A 21,783-nucleotide genomic window follows, 5' to 3' on the forward strand; every position below is an offset into this window, starting at 1 on the left:
TAATCACACTCTCACAGCCCGCCCACTTCAGCAGCTCAGCCAGCCATCTCCCATACGACAGACCCCCCCGGGATTTCCAGTGCCATGTAATTTCTCTCTGGGCCAGCATGAGGCCTAAGTCTATAAATGTACTCGTCACTTTCGTCTTCGCCGTGTGAGGAAACCAGAGCAGTAAACAGGTCGCCATGTCGAACTCCACCTCCCGGTCGGTGACTGCATTCAAAAGCTCCCCTACCTCCGCCCAATATGTCCCCAGCCTGGGGCACCCCAATAAGAGGTGGTCGAGCTCCGCTCCAATCACTAGACATCTCGGGCATGCCGCATCCTGCACCTTGAAATGCCTCCGAATCCTTCCCGGGGTCAGATAGGCCCTATGCAGTACGAAGAAGTGTACCAGCTGAAAGCAGGCATTCCTACTCCCCCTCCACGTTCTCCGTATGATATGATTCCACACTGTATCCGGGATGGGTTTGCCTATACTGCCCTCCCATTTCTCCTTAAGAGCCGTAAGCGGTTCTATACCTTCTCGTAGCAGTCGGGAGTGGAGGCAGGTTACCGCCTTGACTCTTCCCGCCGCCATCACCACATACTGGCAGGTCAGGGCCACGGCGGGTTCCGCCAGTCCCTCCTTCCAGTACTTTTGTATCGCCGCACTCACCGCCGCATGTAGGAGGTAACTCCCTTCGGGGAGGCTAAACTGTTCCTGTAATACCTCAAAGGGGGCGAGCGCCCCGTCCACATATATGTCTCCCACCATCTGCAACCCCAGCTCTTCCCACTCCGCCAACGGGGACCAGTCACCGCCATGCGGCAACGCTGTCAGCACTCCCAGCGGGATCTCCGGCGCATATGGCCGTGTAATTTTCGCTCTCCTCATGCTCCTGTGCCAGCACTGCCGGAGGGTTCTCTCCTCTATGGAGAGGTCTCTCATGTCTAGTTTCTGTTGCAGGACTATGTAAGACAAAATGTGTCTCTGGATACCGGTCTCCCTCTCATGCTCCGGGCCTCTAAATGCTCTAGCAATATTTTGCGTTAAGACCTGTAACTGTGCTGCCAGGTAGTATAATTCAAAATCAGGGGCCGGTCGAATTACAACCATCATGAATCACATGTGAAAGGACAGGTTGAAGGTCTTCTGGTACACCAGGGAGGACTTGTGCCTCCAAGTCCCAGAGCAAAAGACACAATTGATGGACCAGAGGACATGAGTGTAAGGGCCTAAGAAACAGGAGGTGTTGATCGATCGCAGGGCCAAACTGGCTAAAGAGAAAGCCTCTTTCCAAAGGTCTCACCTTTCTCTGATTCTCTGTCAGGGAGAGTGGTAGAAACATTGTTGGGGTTGGTCTGACTGGTGTAGGCGTACACCATAAGACTCTCTGGAGAAGGGTGCTGTGGTAGAAAGGCTGGGTCAACCGGAGTAGGGCGATGGCGTCTGGTGATTTTCCTGGTAATTTGGGAAGCCAGTACAAGGCTTATCCCAAGACCCTAGGAGGGTAGCGGTCACGTTTGCATTGAAAGGTAGGAGGACCTCAGAAGCAGTACAGCCCAGTTGGAGGACCTCACTCAATAAGTTTGTTTTTACCTCCTTAGTGGGGAGATGGAGGTCAAGGATTTCACATTAAGGACCCATAGGCCTTCTCACTTCCAGGAACCCTCACTCACCCCGAGGCCCTCACGAGGATGGCACATGGTCCTGACCACTCAAGGAATCCATCACATCAATCAGGCATGCACCTCCACACTTCCAAAACCCATCACGGACCCCGGAGGCCCTCCCGAGGATGTTACGTGATCTTGAGCACTCACAGAATCCATCACATGTAAGAGGCATGGACCGAAAACTGGACTCAGAAGGGGGGCGGGACTGATCGCTTCCCAAACCCATCATTGACCCCAGAGTACTTCATGAGAATGGAATGTGGTCTTGACCCATGTACCCTGTAAGCGGAGTGCGCATGAAGCATCCTTTTGCCAGCACTCAGTCTCTCTCCAGCAGTGCGTACGACCCCAGATCTGAAATGGAGGGTGAAGTGGATGTTTTGAAAGGTGCCCCATGAAAGGCAAAGATCACGCGGTCAGTAGAAAGTCAACAGAAACAAAAATGTCTTCTCCTGAAAAATTCCTGTATTTAAATCTTGTCCAAGATTTCGACACACATTTTAGGAGAAGACATTTTCATTTCTGCAGACTTTCTACTGACAGCGTGATCTTTACCTTCCATGAAGCACATTTCAAAACATGCACTTCAACCTGTTTCAGATAACTCTCGGGCCCTCTACTCATCACGTGCTGATCATACCCCAGGGGCAGCAATACAAGTATTCAGGATACAATTAAAGAAACTTCAAGGAGTGTTTTATTTACATTAACTTCAAAGTAATAAGACTGTTGGAATGGATGCAGTAATGGTCTGCGCCCCTGTGACTTTCCTTGATGCACACAATAATTACTATCAATTTGAAATATTAAAAAGGAACTTCAAGCAGTCAGCAGCCCCTGAAGTCCAAAATGGTGCTGAATGGCTGGAGTTACATGGAAGGCTTGTGAAAATATCTATCCTTACATTGCATAATAGAACATGGTTATGTATATCAAAAGGATGCTTTAAAGGGCTGCATGAGAAGGATAATGTTACTTACCCAGCAAGCATCTGTCCTTGGCGTGTACAGCAGTAGATTCACATGCTTTGCACACTCCTGCCGTCTAGTGTTGGGTCTGGATGTTTGCAAGTTGTTTTTCTTCTAAGAAGTCTGCCTAGTCACGAGGTAAGGTGACTCCTCCTTTTGGTGATAGTGCGCATGGTCATCCCCTCCACTGTTAGATTGTTTTCCCGCAAGAGGGTGAGAATGAAGTATGTGAGGTATATCCACTTCCGTGCGTCGGACAGCCCCCGGACGTCTGACGTCACGGTGGGCGTGTGCGGATGACGGACGGAAGCCGTCCGAACCACGCCCGTGTCATTTTTTTTCAGCACTGCGGGGGAATTCCGGCCGCAGCGAAGCAATTAAAGATGTCCATGCGTATGTATATAGAGTAAGGGCTAGAGAACTGAAACGGGTACAGGTACCCGGGTGGGCGCATGTGCATCTACAGCTCTACGTGCCAAGAACAGATGCCTACTGGGTAAGTAACATTATCCGTTCGAGGCATGTGCAATGTAGATACACATGCTTTGCATAGTCTACAAAGCAGTATAGTCCCAAAGCGGTGGCTAACCTGTAGATGTTGCAGTTGTTTGAAATAGTGTTTTAGTACTGCTTGGCCTACTTTAGCTTGTTGTCCTGCTAACACATAAACACACTAGTGTTCGGTAAATGTGTGGTGTAAACCATGTAGCTGCCTTACATGTCAGCTACAGGAATGTTACCTAAAAATCCATCTTGGAATGCCAGATTTAGAGATGGGATTGCCTTTGTGAGATGGAACAAATTCAACAGTTGTTTTGCTCTGCGAAAGTCTTTTGCTCCATCTATGTAATACGATAAAGCTCTTAACGTCAAACTTGTGAAGAGCGTGTTGTGCTACAGAATCAGGTTGAGAAAAAAAATGGTAACTCAACCAATTGGTTTATGTAAAAAGCATAAATCGCTTTGGGAAGGAATTTAGGGTTGGTGCGTACAAGTACCCTGTCTTTGTGTAGCTGAAAGAGGGTTCTTCTATAGTTAATGCCTGTAGCTCACTAACTCTCCTCAGGGATGTGATCGCAAGGAGGAAAGCAGCCTTCCTTGAGAGGAATTGTAAGGGGCACTAGTGTAATGGTTCAAAAGGTGGACCCATGAGCCTTGTGAGAACAATGTTGAGATTCCAAACTGGGGCAGAAGGAATCCTTGGTGGCATTTCTCTCTTCAACCCTTCCATGAAAGCTTTTATTACTGGAACTCTGAATAGTGACAGATGTTGCCTGTTCTGCAAATACGCAGCTACTGCTGCAAGGGGCAAACAAATAGATGTATGAGCTAGTGCTGTGTGCTGTTAGCGTAACAGGTAACAGATCATGTTTTTATAGAAGCTACTAAAGGATTGATTTTGTTGTTATTGCAGTATACAACAAATCTTTCCACTTTGCTGCATAGCAAGCACTGGTGGTAGGCCCTCTTGCTTCTTTTACAAAATTCATATAGTCTGGTGGTAAATTTAAATAACCAAACTATATGACTTCAGGAGCCAGATCGGTAAGTCCAGTTCTTTGGGATTCGGATGTCTGATTTCCCCATGGTTCTGTGTGAGGAGACTGGGGGTGATGTGCAGCTTTTAATGTGGAACTAGTGACAGCTCCAACAGGGTGGTGTACTATGGCTGACGGGTCCATGTGGGAGCTACTATAATTAGTTTGAGGGATGTTAGAATGAGCTTCCGAACAAGACACGGAATGAGCGGGAGAGTCAGAAAATCGTAGGCAAATATCCCTGACCAGTTCCTCCATAGGGCAATGCCCTTTGAGAGTTGGTGTGGGAACCTGGAGCCGGAGCTTAGGCATTTTGTGTTTTCTGCAGTGGCGAACAAGTATTTGTGGGATTTCCCACTGTTGAAAGTAGGGAAGGAGACCTTGGGGATGAGGTTCCCACTTTGCGGTCTTCTTCTGCAGAGAAGGTTGGCAATTTGATTGTTTACTCCTGGGAGCTGTTCTGCCAGAAGATAAATGTTGTGATGGATCGCCCAATTCCAAATGGCTTGAGCGAGTCTCGACAGTTGGAGAGTGTGTGCCCACCCCTGCTTTTGCATATATAATACATTGCTTTCATGTTGTCTGTTCAGACTAGGACGGTTTTGCCTATGAGGCGAGTTTGAAAAGCTTTGAGTGCTAGAAAAACTGCTAGAAGCTCTACATAGTTGATGTGGAGGCTTTTCTGTTTGTTATTTCACAGGCCTTGCATTGTGTAACCTTGGAGATGAGCACCCCAACCTGTCAGAGATGCGTCTGCTATGAACACGATCTGTGGAATAGGGTAGATGAAAGGCCGTCCTTTTGATACGTTTTGTACGGTCCACGGCTGGAGAGAGCGATGGGTATGGCCGTCTACCGACACTAGATCGGTTAATTGACCCGGAGACTGATTCCACTGACGTGCTAAATATTCTTGTAGTGTACGCATGTGAAGTCTTGCATGGGGTACAATTGCGATGCAAGATGCCATCATTCCCAGCAGTTGCATGAATGCTCTGGCTGGTAAGGCTTGGTTGGACTGAAGCTGTGGTATGATAGCCTGAATATTGTGAATTGTGGCTACACTGGGAGAGGCTAGAGCCTTTACTGTGTCTAGACTGGCTCCTAGGTAAGACTGCATCTGTGACGGATGAGTGAGATTTTCTTGCATTGACCATGATGCCTCCTTGATGAGGTAGGTCTATTGTGATTTGTGTGTGTTGTAGACAGTTTGGGTGAGTGCATGCTTTGAGGAGTCAGTTGTCTAGATAGGGGAAGACGTGAATATATTGCCTTCCGAGATGAGTCACGACTACTGCCAGACATTTGGTAAATACTCTGGGTGCTGTAGTCACTCCGAAGGAAGTACTTTGAGTTGGTAATGCCTTCCTGCGATCACAATTCTAAGGTGATTTGTGATGAGCCGGATGAATTGAACATGAAAATATGGGTCTTTTAAGTCAAGAGTAGACTTAAAATCTGCTCTTTGTAAATGTAGGAGAACCTGTTGAAGCGTCAGCATGTGAAAGTGTTCTGAGAGTACATAATGGTTTAACTCTCCGAGATCCAGAATAGGTCTTAGGTAACCGTCATTTTTGGGAATGAGAAAATACAGAGAGTAAACTACTGAGCCCTGGTACTGTGTTGGAACTGGCTCTATAGCTCCTTTCAGTAAGAGAGATTACACTTCCTGTTCAGCAACTGTAGGTGTTCTGGAGACAATTTGTGAGGCTGACGTGGAATGTTTGGAGGATTGCTGTAAGCTCCAGGCAATACACATGTTGGATAATTCCAATCACCCATTTGTCTGTTGTCATAGATTGCCAAATAGAGAGAAATTGTTGAAGTTTTCCCCCCCGACAGTTGTGGTATAGTTGGGGGGAAGAGAGGGCAAGTCACTTGTTATTAGGGTAAGAGGAGTCACAGGGGGTGTTGCCCTTACCCCCTACCTTTAAAGTTGTTCCCCCTATAACCTACTCGAAAACAGCCTCTTGAGGGAGAGGACTAGTTTTTACCTTTGTAGGTGGAGGTATTCTGGTCTGAGTATGTGGTTTTGGACCCCCCCTCGGTAAAAGGAACGACAAAAGGAGCCTCTGTTTGAAGGAGACTGGAGCGCTCCCATGGACTTGGACACTTCAGTGTCCTTTTTCAAATGCCTGATCCACTTTAGGACCTGAAGACTTCAGCTCGGAAGGCTGCTTGGGTTTCAGCATGGAGGATTTCGGCTCGGAGCCGGATTTCTGTTTCGAACCGGAGGGCTTTAGTTCCGATGAGGACTTATGCTGACTCGGTTCCCGAGCTGGAAGGCTTGACTGGCTGTTCCGGAGGCGAGGTGTCGGAAATGTCATCTTGGTGCCGATCTGGGCCAGAAGGCAGAGTGCCAAAGCCTTGTGCTTTTTGGAAAGGATTTGAAAGGGCAAGAGGTCTTCTGTACTCCTGTCACCCTGTCCCTGCAGCAGTTCTTCGGCATGGAGGTCTACCTCGAGCTCCGAGCCCTGCATGGAGAAGGCTTTCTCCTACTCTGCTGCGGATGCCTCAATGTCTTCTTGACCGGAATCTTCACAGAAGATGCCTGGCGTGTCTTCGATGCTCTGAAGCTGCATCTCTCAACGTCGTGCCCAACATTTGCAAATAGTTTTCTTCCATCAAAACGATCTGCAAGCGTCAAAGTCTTCTTCCTTGTGCTCCGGAGACCAGCACGTTACACACCCTGTGAGAATCAGTGCGTGGATACATCGCGTGGCACTGAGGGCAGAATTTGAATGGCGTCCGTTCCATCAACGGAGAGCTGATCCGACGCGGTTAGGCTTCGAAAGCCATCCACAAAGCTTTCACATCGAAAAGTAGATTCAGTTGACCAAAAAGGTATGCGGAGAAGTGGGAAACGCATACAAAACAATATCGTCGAGGGTAGAGGATTGCGCGTCGAGGAGAACCCGAAGAACAGTTTCCGAATGCAGCAATACATATCCAAACCTGATGGCAGAAGAAAATAATCTAACAATGGAGTCGATAACCTGCGCACTATCACCGAAAGGAGGAGTCACCTTACCTCGTGACTAGGAAAGACTTCTTTGAAGAAAAACAGCTTGCAAACATCCGGACCCAACACTAGATGGCAGAAGTATGCAAAGCATGTGTATGTACAGCACACGTGCCTCAAACCAGATGTTTCAAAGAGGGAACAGGAAAGGTGAGTGAAGGAATAAGGGAACTTTATGGCAAATTGTTTGCATAAAGAAAATTTGCTATCTTAAAGTTTCTTTAAAATGCTGTAAGGGAACCGAATCGGAGGTAGAGGAAAGAAGGGGACATTCTGAATTGTTGGGTAGTTAAACCACTCTTATGCTGCCCTAAGGTTGCTTTGAAGAGCTACGTAGGAATCTGATAAGAGACAGTGTGGCGGTGAAGTGTAATGCTTTGGATAAAACATCATAAGTCCATGTTTCCTCACCTACGTCTCGCTCACGATCCCTTATTCTCTCCTCTTTTCCCCATTTTGCACTTTGAAGTTGTCTTGGGGCAGTACATCAATTAAACAAGCATCCAAAATGCTGCAATGTTCTCCTCTTCCATATACCCCATCTTCCCTCTCTCTTGAGAGCAGCCTTAGGATGGCACAGACTTCCAGAATACCTCAATATTTCCCCTCTCGCTCTCAACTACCCTCTCCCCTCTTCTCACTTCTTTCCTAGTTCTATTCTCACTCAGCACTTGGAAGCAGTTTAAAGATTGCATAGGAGCTATACAAAATTCTAAATGGTATGATGTTTACCTTTTCTCTCGCTCTCTTTCTTTTGGAGACAAATATGTAAGTATCAGCTATTTATATGATGTGTAACACTGACATTTAACCTCTTAGCAAGCGCTTGCAATTGTCACATTTTGATGATGGAGATGCACACATTGAAAAGTCACGCTTGTACGTAGTTTTCATTGGGCGTTGTTTTGACTCTACGTAGTTTTCATTGGGCGTGGTTTTGACTCTAGCAACTGCGAAAACAAGTTTGTTTTGAGGTACAAAAGCCCTGTGTTCACCTTCATCAGTGATGGCATGTCTGCTGGAAAGCATGCCTTACAAAACCTAAAATGTATATAATCGCACATGTGATACAGTGGGAAAGTTACAATATGTAGTAGTTTGGGTGGAGCCTTTGTAGAAAAGTGGATGTATTGACATGGTCTTGATTTCAATAAAAGTATATAGGCCCGAGTCCCTGGTAAGTAAGAACGTTATTGGGGGAGGGGGGGTGATAGAAAAACGACTAATAGTTGTCGGGAAACTGCCAGTTACATGCTTACAGCTAATGTTGATTAGACGTGAGTTTTTCGTCCACAACCCACCAGAAGTTGAGTAACTTCTTGAGCTGAGGATTGTACTCAAGACTATTAATAAGATGTTTGTGAACCTCGGGAGGCACATTCTGTGTAATACAATGGATGCATGGAACCTGAAGACAGATGTCGAAATACTCGGGTATTTGGGGTGAACTCCCCTTTTGTCATAGCAGAGAGAGCCCCGGCACTTATCCTTTTACAAATTAAGCACTGCTGGAAAGTGTTCTACGGCTGCAGTATCTTTAGCGTCATGTTGGACGGGAAATGATTTGGGATGAAATTACAAGTGTTTCCCATTTAACTATTACATGCAACTAAACTGGAACAAAATGCATAATTTTACTTTGATTTTCAAACACATATTTGAAGTAAGAAACACCACTGATTTTAGTACCGCATGTGCTACACTCCCTTGCATTGTAATATTTCACAGCTTTGGTGCACACAGCCGAGGCTGAAGTGCATTAAGATCCTTCATTGCCACACACACAAGAAAATAATTAGAGGGAACATTAGTCCTGACACTCAGGGAACCCATCACATGAAGGAGGCATGGACTTCTTCACATCCAGGACCCATCTCTCACCCGAGGCCCTCATGAGGATGTGACGTGGTCCTGACCACTCACAGAACCCATAACATTAATGAGGCACGGACCTCCACACTTCCAGGACCCATCATTGACCCCGGAGGCCCTTGTAAGGATGTGACGTGGTCCTGGCCACTCACAGAACCCATCACATGACAGGGACATAGGCCTTCTCACTTCCAGGGCCCATCACTGGACTCACAAGCAGACGGGACTGCTTACTTCCCAAACTCATCACTGACCCCTGAAGAGGATGTGACGTGGTTCCGGCCACTCACAGAACCCATCACATGGATGAGGCACAGACCTCCACACTTCCAGGAACCATCATTGACCCCTGAGGCCCTTGTAAGGATGTGACGTGGTCCTGACCACTCACAAAACCCATCACATGAATGAAACATGGACCTTCACACTTCCAGGACCCATCATTGACCCCTGAGGCCCTTGTAAGGATGTGACGTGGTCCTGACCACTCACAGAACCCATCACATGAATGAAACATGGACCTCCAGACTTCCAGGACCCTTCACTGACCCCTGAGGCTCTCGTGAGGATGTGAGTTGGTCCTGACCACTCACAGAACCCATCACATGACAGGGACATAGGCCTTCTCACTTCCAGGGCCCATCACTGGACTCACAAGCAGACGGGACTGCTTGCTTCCCAAACTCATCACTGACCCCTGAAGAGGATGTGACGTGGTTCCGGCCACTCACAGAACCCATCACATGGATGAGGCACAGACCTCCACACTTCCAGGAACCATCATTGACCCCTGAGGCCCTTGTAAGGATGTGACGTGGTCCTGACCACTCACAAAACCCATCACATGAATGAAACATGGACCTTCACACTTCCAGGACCCATCATTGACCCCTGAGGCCCTTGTAAGGATGTGACGTGGTCCTGACCACTCACAGAACCCATCACATGAATGAAACATGGACCTCCAGACTTCCAGGACCCTTCACTGACCCCTGAGGCTCTCGTGAGGATGTGAGTTGGTCCTGACCACTCACAGAACCCATCACATGAATGAGGCATGGACCGCCGGACTTCCAGGACCCATCACTCACCTCTGAGGCTCTCGTGAGAATGAGACGTGGTCCTGACCACTCACAGAACCCATCACATGAATGAGGCATGGACCGCCACACTGCCAGGACCCATCACTCACCTCTGAGGCTCTCGTGAGAATGAGACGTGGTCCTGACCACTCACAGAACCCATCACATGGATGAGGCACTGACCTCCTGACTTCCAGGACCCATCATTCACCCCTAAGGCCCTCTTCAGGATGTGAGTAGTCCTTATCACTCACAGAACCCATCACATGAAGGAGGCATGGACCGCCACACTTCCAGGACCCATCACTGACCCCCAACGCCCTCGTGAGGGTGCGAAGTGGTCCTGACCACTCACATTTCCCATCACATGAATGAGGCATGGACCTCCAGACTTCCAGGACCCATCACTGACCCCTGAGGCCCTCGTGAGGATGTGAGGTGGTCCTGACCACTCACAGAACCCATCACATGGATGAGGCATGGACCGCCACACTTCCAGGACCCATCACTGACCCCCAACGCCCTCGTGAGGGTGCGAAGTGGTCCTGACCACTCACATTTCCCATCACATGAATGAGGCATGGACCGCCACACTTCCAGGACCCATCACTGACCACTGAGGCCCTCGTGAGGATGCGAGTAGCCCTACACCCCTCACAGAAGGTATCACGTGAAGGAGGCAGGGGCCTCCTCGGGTCCAGGACCCATACACAGTCGGTGTATTGTTTTCCTGTTTCAATGATGCATAGTTTAGTCACCCTGTGGCATAAGTTGGTATTTCATTTTCTGTAGCTTCACTTCCCTTCCCCTCCCCAGAGCGCCTTAAAAGCAGATCCGCGCCTCCCACCCTCCTGTTACCCAACAACGCTGTGACGTAGCATTCGGGCAGCAACAGACAGTCTTTGAAACACGTTCAGAGCCTCGGTGGCCAGGCAGATCGAGGCGCTACGCTGCATGCTCGACTTATTATCCAGGCGCTACAAGTAAAGCTATTCGCTCATTACGACTTTCCAGGAGTGAACCGACGAGGTCAGCCTCAGAACCCCAAAGTCCTCACCAATGGCAGCCTTATAGCGCCTGTGCGTGTATAGCGCTACACAGGTGTGGTCCGGCACTAACTGCGAAGTAAGAGCCAGCGCTAGGAGTAATGTTATTCCCTCGTCCTCACTTTCCAGGAATTAAGAGCGAGGCGTGGGAGGGGCTGGGCCTGGCTCCAGGACTGGCTCCAGAGGTCCCTCGGCCCAGCAGCCTCCTCCCCCAGCTGCAGCCGAGACTGCCAGATCTCGGAGAGCGCCAAGAAAGGTCTGTAACTCACGGATGTCGAAGTAACAGCCGGGTACAGGAGGGGCAAGCAGGTGATCGTCCCATGGCATACCTTAGAGTACCCCCACCTCCAAAAACTGCAGCCCAGGCGCTAGAGAGATGTACTAACGTAAAAGTAACAGCCAGGCACAGCAGGGGCAGACAGGGCTCTGCCCCAGTACCGTCATCAGAGTACCTCGACCTTCACAGACTGCAATCTAGGGGCTAGAGAGGTGTACTAACTTCACAGGAACAGCCAGGCACGCTAGGGCAGGCAGGGCACCGGCCGAGGACAGTCCTCATGGCACCCCCACTTCCACAAACTGCAGCCCAGGCGCTACATGGGTGCACTAACTTCAAAGTAGCAGGACCCCTACACCCGTGTTTGTCCACCCCCAAACAGCAAGTTAGGCACTATACGAGTGTGGTCAGTCAGTCACTCACTACTTACCTTCCAGGTAACAGCTGGACGACGAAGACAACCCCTTCTTGGACTTGCACCCCACCAACTTTAAGCAGATTTCCAACATTTTCATTAGCGGATGGCGACTTCGGACACACTCTTGGGCCCCCCTCCTGGCCAGGGTCGCAGCCTCTCCCCCCACCGGAGGCCCCAGGGCCTTGCCCCGTGCCCTTTCGTCCGACCAGGGGCCTCGCTTCCTCCTGAGGTTGGGAGGCCTCAACCCGTGTCCCGGAGGTACGATCAGGGGTCTCACCCCGAGTCCCAGTGCTTCGATCAGGGGTCTCTCTCCCTCCTGAGGTTGGGATGCCTCGCCCCGTGTCCCGGTGCTTCGATCAGGGGTCTCGCTCCCTCCTGAGGTTGGGCGGCCTCAGATCCGGGGTCTCGCTTCCTCCCGAGGTTTGGTGGCCTCGCCCCGTGTCCTGGAGCTCAGATCGGGGGTCTCGCTCTGTTCCTTGCGTTGGAGGCCTCGCCCCGTTTCCCGGTGCTCCGATCAGGGGTCTCACTCCATGCCAAGGGCTCAGCCCTTGCGCTGATGTGGGGGTTCCATGGCTCACCGGGCCCTCTCCGTCTCCGATCCAGGGCGTCTCTGATCCGTCCCAGCGCACCCCGAACTAACTTGTGAGCCCAGGCAGTTGCGGCGGCCCCCGGTTTTAGGATCCTTGGCCCCACGCCTGCGACCCCGGGGAGTCCTCAGCTGCCATTCCGGGCGATGTACCCCGTCCTGCGCCCCCAGTCCTCGCCCGGCGCGATCCAAGGCCCAGGCGGAAAGTTAGCGGCTCCGGCCTGCTGGTCCTGCTCCTGCCCCGGGAGGAGGGATCTCCTCCCACTGCCAACAAAGGGCCCTCGCCCCCCCTGCCCGGCGCATGACATCAGGCCGGGAACACCCACTGCAGGCGGCTTAACCCACTGAGAGCCGGGGCAGAGCGCCGAGGCTGGAGCTGCCGGGACCATCCGGCCCCATGCACACAGGTCTCCGGCTCTACGACCCACCCCCACCTCTCAAGAGCCGGGGCAGTGGGGGGCAGTGTGTATGTATCAAGGGTAGAGATCAGCCGCAGAGGGATGGCGCTGCAGGAGCCCATCAGTGTCTTGCACACAGTGATGGGTCTCGGCTCTACCCAGACTTCCTGGGTACTGCGGACCCCCCGCCGAGAGCGGGGGCAGTAGGGGAGTGTGTATCAGGGGCAGAGATCAGCTGCAGAGGGGTGCAAAGACCATCCAGGCCTCATACACACAGTGCGTGGTCTCCGGCTTTACCCAGACTTACTGGGTACTGCGGACCCCCCGCCGAGAGCGGGGGCAGTAGGGGAGTGTGTATCAGGGGCAGAGATCAGCTCTACCCCTCCTTCCTCGGTACTGCTGACAGCCGCCAGAGATTCGGAGAGCAGGGTGTACTGGGGGTAGAGATGCACCGGGATGAGGGTGCAGGATCCAGCCTCATGCACACAGTGCATGGTCTCCAGCTCTACCCCTCCTTCCTCGGTACTGCTGACAGCCGCCAGAGCTTCGGAGAGCAGGGTGTACTAGGGGTAGAGATACACCGGGATGAGGGTGCAGGGTCCATCCTCATGCACACAGTGCATGGTCTCCAGCTCTACCCCTCCTTCCTCGGTACTGCTGACAGCCGCCAGAGCTGCGGAGAGCAGGGTGTACTGGGGGTAGAGATGCACCGGGATGAGGGTGCAGGGTCCAGCCTCATGCACACAGTGCATGGTCTCCAGCTCTACCCCTCCTTCCTCGGTACTGCTGACAGCCGCCAGAGCTTCGGAGAGCAGGGTGTACTGGGGGTAGAGATGCACCGGGTTGAGGGTGCAGGGCCCAGCCTCATGCATACAGCGCAAGGTCTCCGGCTCTACTCATCTTTCCTCAGTAATGCGGACACCCACACTCCCCATAGCTGCGAAGAGCAGGGTGTACTGGGGGTAGAGATGCAGCGGGATGGGGGTGCAGGGTCCAGCCTCATGCACACAGTGCTTGGTCTCCAGCTCTACCCCTCCTTCCTCAGTACTGCTGACAGCCGCCAGAGCTGCGGAGAGCAGGGTGTACTGGGGGTAGAGATGCACCGGGATGAGGGTGCAGGATCCAGCCTCATGCACACAGTGCATGGTCTCCAGCTCTACCCCTCCTTCCTCGGTACTGCTGACAGCCGCCAGAGCTGCGGAGAGCAGGGTGTACTGGGGGTAGAGATGCACCGGGATGAGGGTGCAGGATCCAGCCTCATGCACACAGTGCATGGTCTCCAGCTCTACCCCTCCTTCCTCGGTACTGCTGACAGCCGCCAGAGCTTCGGAGAGCAGGGTGTACTAGGGGTAGAGATACACCGGGATGAGGGTGCAGGGTCCATCCTCATGCACACAGTGCATGGTCTCCAGCTCTACCCCTCCTTCCTCGGTACTGCTGACAGCCGCCAGAGCTGCGGAGAGCAGGGTGTACTGGGGGTAGAGATGCACCGGGATGAGGGTGCAGGGTCCAGCCTCATGCACACAGTGCATGGTCTCCAGCTCTACCCCTCCTTCCTCGGTACTGCTGACAGCCGCCAGAGCTGCGGAGAGCAGGGTGTACTGGGGGTAGAGATGCACCGGGATGAGGGTGCAGGATCCAGCCTCATGCACACAGTGCATGGTCTCCAGCTCTACCCCTCCTTCCTCGGTACTGCTGACAGCCGCCAGAGCTTCGGAGAGCAGGGTGTACTGGGGGTAGAGATGCACCGGGTTGAGGGTGCAGGGCCCAGCCTCATGCATACAGCGCAAGGTCTCCGGCTCTACTCATCTTTCCTCAGTAATGCGGACACCCACACTCCCCATAGCTGCGAAGAGCAGGGTGTACTGGGGGTAGAGATGCAGCGGGATGGGGGTGCAGGGTCCAGCCTCATGCACACAGTGCTTGGTCTCCAGCTCTACCCCTCCTTCCTCGTTACTGCTGACAGCCGCCAGAGCTACGGAGAGCAGGGTGTACTGGGGGTAGTGATGCACCGGGATGAGGGTGCAGGATCCAGCCTCATGCATACAGTGCAAGGTCTCCGGCTCTACTCATCTTTCCTCAGTAATGCAGACACCCACACTCCCCATAGCTGCGAAGAGTAGGGTGTACTGGGGGTAGAGATGCAGCGGGATGGGGGTGCATTCAGCCTCATGCTCACAATGCATGGTCTCCGGATTCACCCAGCCTTAATATTGCAAACACACAAATGTACCTACAAACAACCCCCCTCACATTCCCAGGGAGACCCAGTGCTTAGAAGGGCTGATTTACCTGAGAGTGGACATCCAGCTGGAAGGAGGCAGAGTGCAGGAACCATCCGGCCTCTTTCTCACAAAGCAAGGTCTCCAGCTTTACCTACACCTACTCAGTACCACCGACTGCCCACCCACAACCCCCTGGGAGAGTCAGGCCTGTGCAGGGCAACGTTTGCAAAGGGTAGAGATCCAGCTGCAGGGGATGGAGAGTGCAGGGACCAATCCTGTAGCCTCATCATCACAGTCCAGTGTCTCAGACTTTACCTATCCTTACGGAGTACCGCTACCCGCCCTCCACCTTGAGGCAGGGCAGAGAGGGTACAGAGGATAGAGATACAGCTACAGGGTGGATGTGCAGGGACCGCCCAGCCTCACCCCCAAAATGCATGTCGTTCGGCTTTACCGACCCTTATCATTACTGACCCTCCCGAGTGCAAGAGCTGGTCAGGGATGAGTGCATAGATGCTGGAAACCCAGCTGCAGAGCAGGGCTACAATTACCATCCAGCATCATCCTTATTGTGAAGGGTCTTCAGCGTTTCCCATTACTACTGGGTAGTAACGACCTTCGGCAGTGTGGGACAGAGCGCTGTGAGGGTAGAGATCCCGCTGCAGAAAGGGACTAATGACCACATTTAGCATCATCCTTCACGGGCATGGTCTCCAGCTTTACCCATCCCTATTCAGTAGTAATGACCCTCTGAGAGCCAGGTCTTGTTCAGTGTGGGACAGAGCTTTGAGGGTAGAGATCCAGCTGCAGAGAAGGGCTCATCCAGCCAGGTCCTTTCTGAGCGTGGTCTCTAGCTTTACCCATCCCTATTCAGTAGTAATGACCCCAGGAGAGCCAGGGCTTGTGCAGTGCGGGACAGAGCGCCGTGAGGGTAGAGATCCAGCTGCAGAGAGGGACTAATGACCACATTTAGCATCATCCTTCACGGGCATGGTCTCCAGCTTTATCCATCCATATTCAGTAGTAATAACCCCCTGAGAGGCAGGGCTTGTGCAGTGTGGGACAGAGCTTTCAGGGTAGAGATCCAGCTGCAGAGAAGGGCTGCTGCCTCATCCAGCCAGATACTTACTGAGCATGGTCTCCAGCTTTACCCATCCATATTCAGTAGTAATGACCCCCTGAGAGCCAGGGCTTGTGCAGTGTGGGACAAAAAAGCTTTGAGGGTAGAGATCCAGCTGCAGAGAAGGGCTCATCCAGTCAGATCCTTACTTAGCATGGTCTCCGGCTTTACCCATCCCTATTCAGTAGTAATGACGCCCTGAGAGCCAGGGCTTGTGCAGTGTGGGACAGAGCTTTGAGGGTAGAGATCCAGCTGCTGAGAAGGGCTCATCCAGTCAGATCCTTATGGAGCATGGTCTCCAGCTTTACCCATCCCTATTCAGTAGTAATGACTCCCTGCGAGCCAGGGCTTGTGCAGTGTGGGACAGAGCGCTTTGAGGGTAGAGATCCAGCTGCAGAGAAGAGCTCATCCAGCCAGATCCTTCATTACCATGGTCTCCAGCTTTACCCATCCCTATTCAGTAGTAATGACCCCCCGAGAGCCAGGGCTTGTGCAGTGCGGGACATAGCACTTTGAGGGTAGAGATCCAGCTGCAGAGTAGGGCCCATCCAGCCAGATCCTTACTGAATGTGGTCTCCAGCTTTACCCATCCCTATTCAGTAGTAATGACCCCCTGAGAGCCAGGGCTTGTGCATTGCGGTACAGAGTGCTTTGAGGGTAGAGATCCAGCTGCAGAGAGGTACTAATGACCACATTCAGCATCGTCCTTCCTGGACATGGTCTCTAGCTTTACCCATCCATATTCAGTAGTAATGACTCCCTGCGAGCCAGGGCTTGTGCAGTGTGGGACAAGAGAGCTTTGAGGGTAGAGATCCAGCTGCAGAGAGGGACTAATGACCACATTCAGCATCGTCCTTCCTGGACATGGTCTCTAGCTTTACCCATCCCTATTCAGTAGTAATGACCCCTGAGAGCCAGGGCTTGTGCAGTGTGGGACAGAGCTTTGAGGGTAGAGATCCAGCTGCAGAGAAGGGCTGCTGCCTCATCCAACCAGACACTTAATGAGCGTGGTTTCCAGCTTTACCCATCCATATTCAGTAGTAATGACCCCCTGAGAGCCAGGGCTTGTGCAGTGTGGGACAAGAGAGCTTTGAGGGTAGAGATCCAGCTGCAGAGAAGGGCTGCTGCCTCATCCAACCAGATACTTACTGAGCGTGGTCTCCGGCTTTACCCATCCATATTCAGTAGTAATGACCCCCTGAGAGCCAGGGCTTGTGCAGTGTGGGACAAGAAAGCTTTGAGGGTAGAGATCCAGCTGCAGAGAAGGGGCCATCCAGCCAGATACTTACTGAGCGTGGTCTCCAGCTTTACCCATCCATATTCAGTAGTAATGACCCCCTGAGAGCCAGGGCTTGTGCAGTGTGGGACAGAGCTTTGAGGGTAGGGATCCAGCTGCAGAGAAGGGCTGCTGCCTCATCCAACCAGACACTTACTGAGCGTGGTCTCTAGCTTTACCCATCCCTATTCAGTAGTAATACCCCCTGAGAGCCAGGGCTTGTGCAGTGCGGAACAGAGCGCCGTGAGGGTAGAGATCCAGCTGCAGAGAGGGACTAATGACCACATTTAGCATCATCCTTCACGGGCATGGTCTCCAGCTTTATCCATCCATATTCAGTAGTAATAACCCCCTGAGAGGCAGGGCTTGTGCAGTGTGGGACAGAGCTTTCAGGGTAGAGATCCAGCTGCAGAGAAGGGCTGCTGCCTCATCCAGCCAGATACTTACTGAGCATGGTCTCCAGCTTTACCCATCCATATTCAGTAGTAATGACCCCCTGAGAGCCAGGGCTTGTGCAGTGTGGGACAAAAAAGCTTTGAGGGTAGAGATCCAGCTGCAGAGAAGGGCTCATCCAGTCAGATCCTTACTTAGCATGGTCTCCGGCTTTACCCATCCCTATTCAGTAGTAATGACGCCCTGAGAGCCAGGGCTTGTGCAGTGTGGGACAGAGCTTTGAGAGTAGAGATCCAGCTGCTGAGAAGGGCTCATCCAGTCAGATCCTTATGGAGCATGGTCTCCAGCTTTACCCATCCCTATTCAGTAATAATGACTCCCTGCGAGCCAGGGCTTGTGCAGTGTGGGACAGAGCACTTTGAGGGTAGAGATCCAGCTGCAGAGAAGGGCTCATCCAGCCAGATCCTTCATTACCATGGTCTCCAGCTTTACCCATCCCTATTCAGTAGTAATGACCCCCGAGAGCTAGGGCTTGTGCAGTGCGGGACATAGCACTTTGAGGGTAGAGATCCAGCTGCAGAGTAGGGCCCATCCAGCCAGATCCTTACTGAATGTGGTCTCCAGCTTTACCCATCCCTATTCAGTAGTAATGACCCCCTGAGAGCCAGGGCTTGTGCATTGCGGTACAGAGTGCTTTGAGGGTAGAGATCCAGCTGCAGAGAGGTACTAATGACCACATTCAGCATCGTCCTTCCTGGACATGGTCTCTAGCTTTACCCATCCATATTCAGTAGTAATGACTCCCTGCGAGCCAGGGCTTGTGCAGTGTGGGACAAGAGAGCTTTGAGGGTAGAGATCCAACTGCAGAGAGGGACTAATGACCACATTCAGCATCGTCCTTCCTGGACATGGTCTCTAGCTTTACACATCCCTATTCAGTAGTAATGACCCCCTGAGAGCCAGGGCTTGTGCAGTGCGTGACAGAGCCCTTTGAGGGTAGAGATCCAGCTGCAGAGAAGGGCTGCTGCCTCATCCAGCCAGATACTTACTGAGCGTGGTCTCCAGCTTTACCCATCCATATTCAGTAGTAATGACCCCCTGAGAGCCAGGGCTTGTGCAGTGTGGGACAGAGCTTTGAGGGTAGAGATCCAGCTGCAGAGAAGGGCTGCTGCCTCATCCAACCAGATACTTACTGAGCGTGGTCTCCGGCTTTACCCATCCATATTCAGAAGTAATGACCCCCTGAGAGCCAGGGCTTGTGCAGTGTGGGACAAGAAAGCTTTGAGGGTAGAGATCCAGCTGCAGAGAAGGGGCCATCCAGCCAGATACTTACTGAGCGTGGTCTCCAGCTTTACCCATCCCTATTCAGTAGTAATGACTCCCTGCGAACTAGGGCTTGTGCAGTGTGGAACAGAGCTTTGAGAGTAGAGCTCCCGCTGCAGAGAAGGGCTCATTCAGCCAGATCCTTACTGAAAATTGTCTCCAGCTTTACCCATCCCTATTCAGTAGTAATGACCCCCTGAGAGCCAGGGCTTGTGCAGTGTGGGACAGAGCTTTTTGGGTTGAGATCCAGCTGCAGAGAAGGGCTCATCCAGTCAGATCCTTACTTAGCATGGTTTCCGGCTTTAACCATCCCTATTCAGTAGTAATGACCCCCTGAAAGCCAGGGCTTGTGCAGTGTGGGACAGAGCTTTGAGGGTAGAGATCCAGCTGCTGAGAAGGGCTCATCCAGTCAGATCCTTATGGAGCGTGGTCTCCAGCTTTACCCATCCCTATTCACTAGTAATGACTCCCTGCGAGCCAGAGCTTGTGCAGTGTGGGACAGAGCGCTTTGAGGGTAGAGATCCAGCTGCAGAGAGGGACTAATGACCACATTCAGCATCGTCCTTCCTGGACATGGTCTCTAGCTTTACCCATCCATATTCAGTAGTAATGACCCCCTGAGAGCCATTGCTTGTGCAGTGTGGGACAAGAGAGCTTTGAGGGTAGAGATCCAGCTGCAGAGAGGGACTAATGACCACATTCAGCATCGTTCTTCCTGGACATGGTCTCTAGCTTTACCCATCCATATTCAGTAGTAATGACCCCCTGAGAGCCATTGCTTGTGCAGTGTGGGACAAGAGAGCTTTGAGGGTAGAGATCCAGCTGCAGAGAGGGACTAATGACCACATTCAGCATCGTCCTTCCTGGACATGGTCTCTAGCTTTACCCATCCATATTCAGTAGTAATGACCCCCTGAGAGCCATTGCTTGTGCAGTGTGGGACAAGAGAGCTTTGAGGGTAGAGATCCAGCTGCAAAGAAGGGCCCATCTAGCCAGATCCTTACTTAGCATGGTCTCCAGCTTTACCCATCCGTATTCAGTAGTAATGACTCCCTGCAAGCCAGGGCTTGTGCAGTGTGGGACAAGAGAGCTTTGAGGGTAGAGATCCAGCTGCAGAGAGGGACTAATGACCACATTCAGCATCGTCCTTCCTGGACATGGTCTCCAGCTTTACCCATCCTTACATAGTAGTAATGATCCACCGACAACCAGGGCTTGGGCAGGGTGAAGTGTTTTGCGGCTAGAGCTCGAGCTGCAGAGAGGGATTAATGAGCCCAATAAGCACTGATGGAGTGTTACCCCGAAACCGGTCCCAGGATGCTTGTTTCCGGTCCAGTGAAGACCTGGCTTGGTAGTGCAGGCTGGACTGTTCCCATGAGGCACAGGCTCAAGAGTGATTTGCATATAGCTGGGTCTAAACTGGGGTGACGAAGTGAGCTAAAGAACATTGATGGATTCAACCTAAGTCTGCGACTGGGGGGTGAGTGTCTGAAACATTTCAGTGCTCCGTCCATCTTCTCCTTGTGTTTGCATTCTTACCCATTTACCTGATACTGTTAACAAGCATTGACAAAGCTAAAGGGTCTCGCTTGCTCTAGGCAAGTGTCATTGGGCGATATACCGGGATGCAAAGCACAGCTACCAGAGGCACTCCAATACTACTCAGGTGACACATCGTGTGAAGCACATCATTTTGATGCATCCGTTTTAAGCCATGGAATTAATTACAGAGGCCACGCCCCTTGGACAGGAGTCATAGTTATGCTTCTTTGGCCACGCTACTTTAAGGAAGGCCTGGAGGAGAGTGACCTATGCCTCGACTGACCTCGGTCTTCAGTGCACTATATTTATAGTGACAGCAGCTATTAAGTGAGCTGTCTGTGCAGCCTGGTGACGTGGCAACTGCTAGCCCTCAAATGCATGGCTGGGACATGGAGACATGCATGTTTGCTGTCTGTACTATTACAAGCAGTACATGATGGGATCTTACACTGCTGTGACGTGTGCTCGACTGAGATGTGCATTTTTGCTTGTGGTTGAATAGTTTTACGTACAGTTACAAGAAAAAGCATTACAGAATGACCAAATAGATTCTATAGATAATCTTTCACATACAAATATTAAACGCAAATATAACCACAACCTTCCTTGAAGCAGCGACTGCAAAAAGTCAAGCCTTGGTTATCCAGGCGTCATTGATAAGCGTCACCCATTGGACTCGAAGGTGATCAGCAAAAACTTGCAGTCTCATACCAGTGGGTGCCGCCCAGTCAAGCAAACAATACTGGCGCGGCCACACCTGCGACTACTACAAGCAAGAGCAACAAATCAGCCTGTGCGTAATCTGTATGATGGAAGCTTGCACTCCACGGTCTATTCTTGTAGCCTTGGGGGTGCTTGCACTACAGGTGCATGTCCATGTGAGCGAGAGGGAGGAAAGCTTGCACTACAAGTGCATGTCCATGTGGGAGAGAGGGAGGGAAGCTTGCACTATAGGTGCATGTCCATATGAGAGAGAGGGAGGGAAGCTTGCACTACAAGTGCATGTCCATGTGGGAGAGAGGGAGGGAAGCTTGCACT

General features: G+C 51.7%; 1 protein-coding gene across 4 annotated transcripts in view; it reads right to left on the reverse strand.

The window, feature by feature from the left end:
- The window catches only part of ABL1 (ABL proto-oncogene 1, non-receptor tyrosine kinase), a 317,567-nt gene that overhangs the window by 192,571 nt on the left and 103,213 nt on the right, over window positions 1-21,783 (reverse strand). The window contains exon 1 of one of the 4 annotated variants that reach the window (XM_085613963.1): window positions 11,895-12,270. The exons of 2 other annotated variants lie outside the window; for them this stretch is intronic. In XM_085613963.1, the coding sequence (XP_085470089.1) occupies window positions 11,895-11,979 (85 nt within the window). In that variant the 5' untranslated portion in view covers window positions 11,980-12,270. Of the gene's footprint in view, window positions 1-11,894; window positions 12,271-21,783 lie in introns of those variants that run through there. One more of the 4 variants, XM_085613962.1, reaches the window with a different exon arrangement.

The sequence above is a fragment of the Triturus cristatus genome, chromosome 1_2 (genome assembly GCF_964204655.1).
Source record: "Triturus cristatus chromosome 1_2, aTriCri1.1, whole genome shotgun sequence".
Taxonomy (NCBI): Eukaryota; Metazoa; Chordata; class Amphibia; order Caudata; family Salamandridae; genus Triturus; species Triturus cristatus.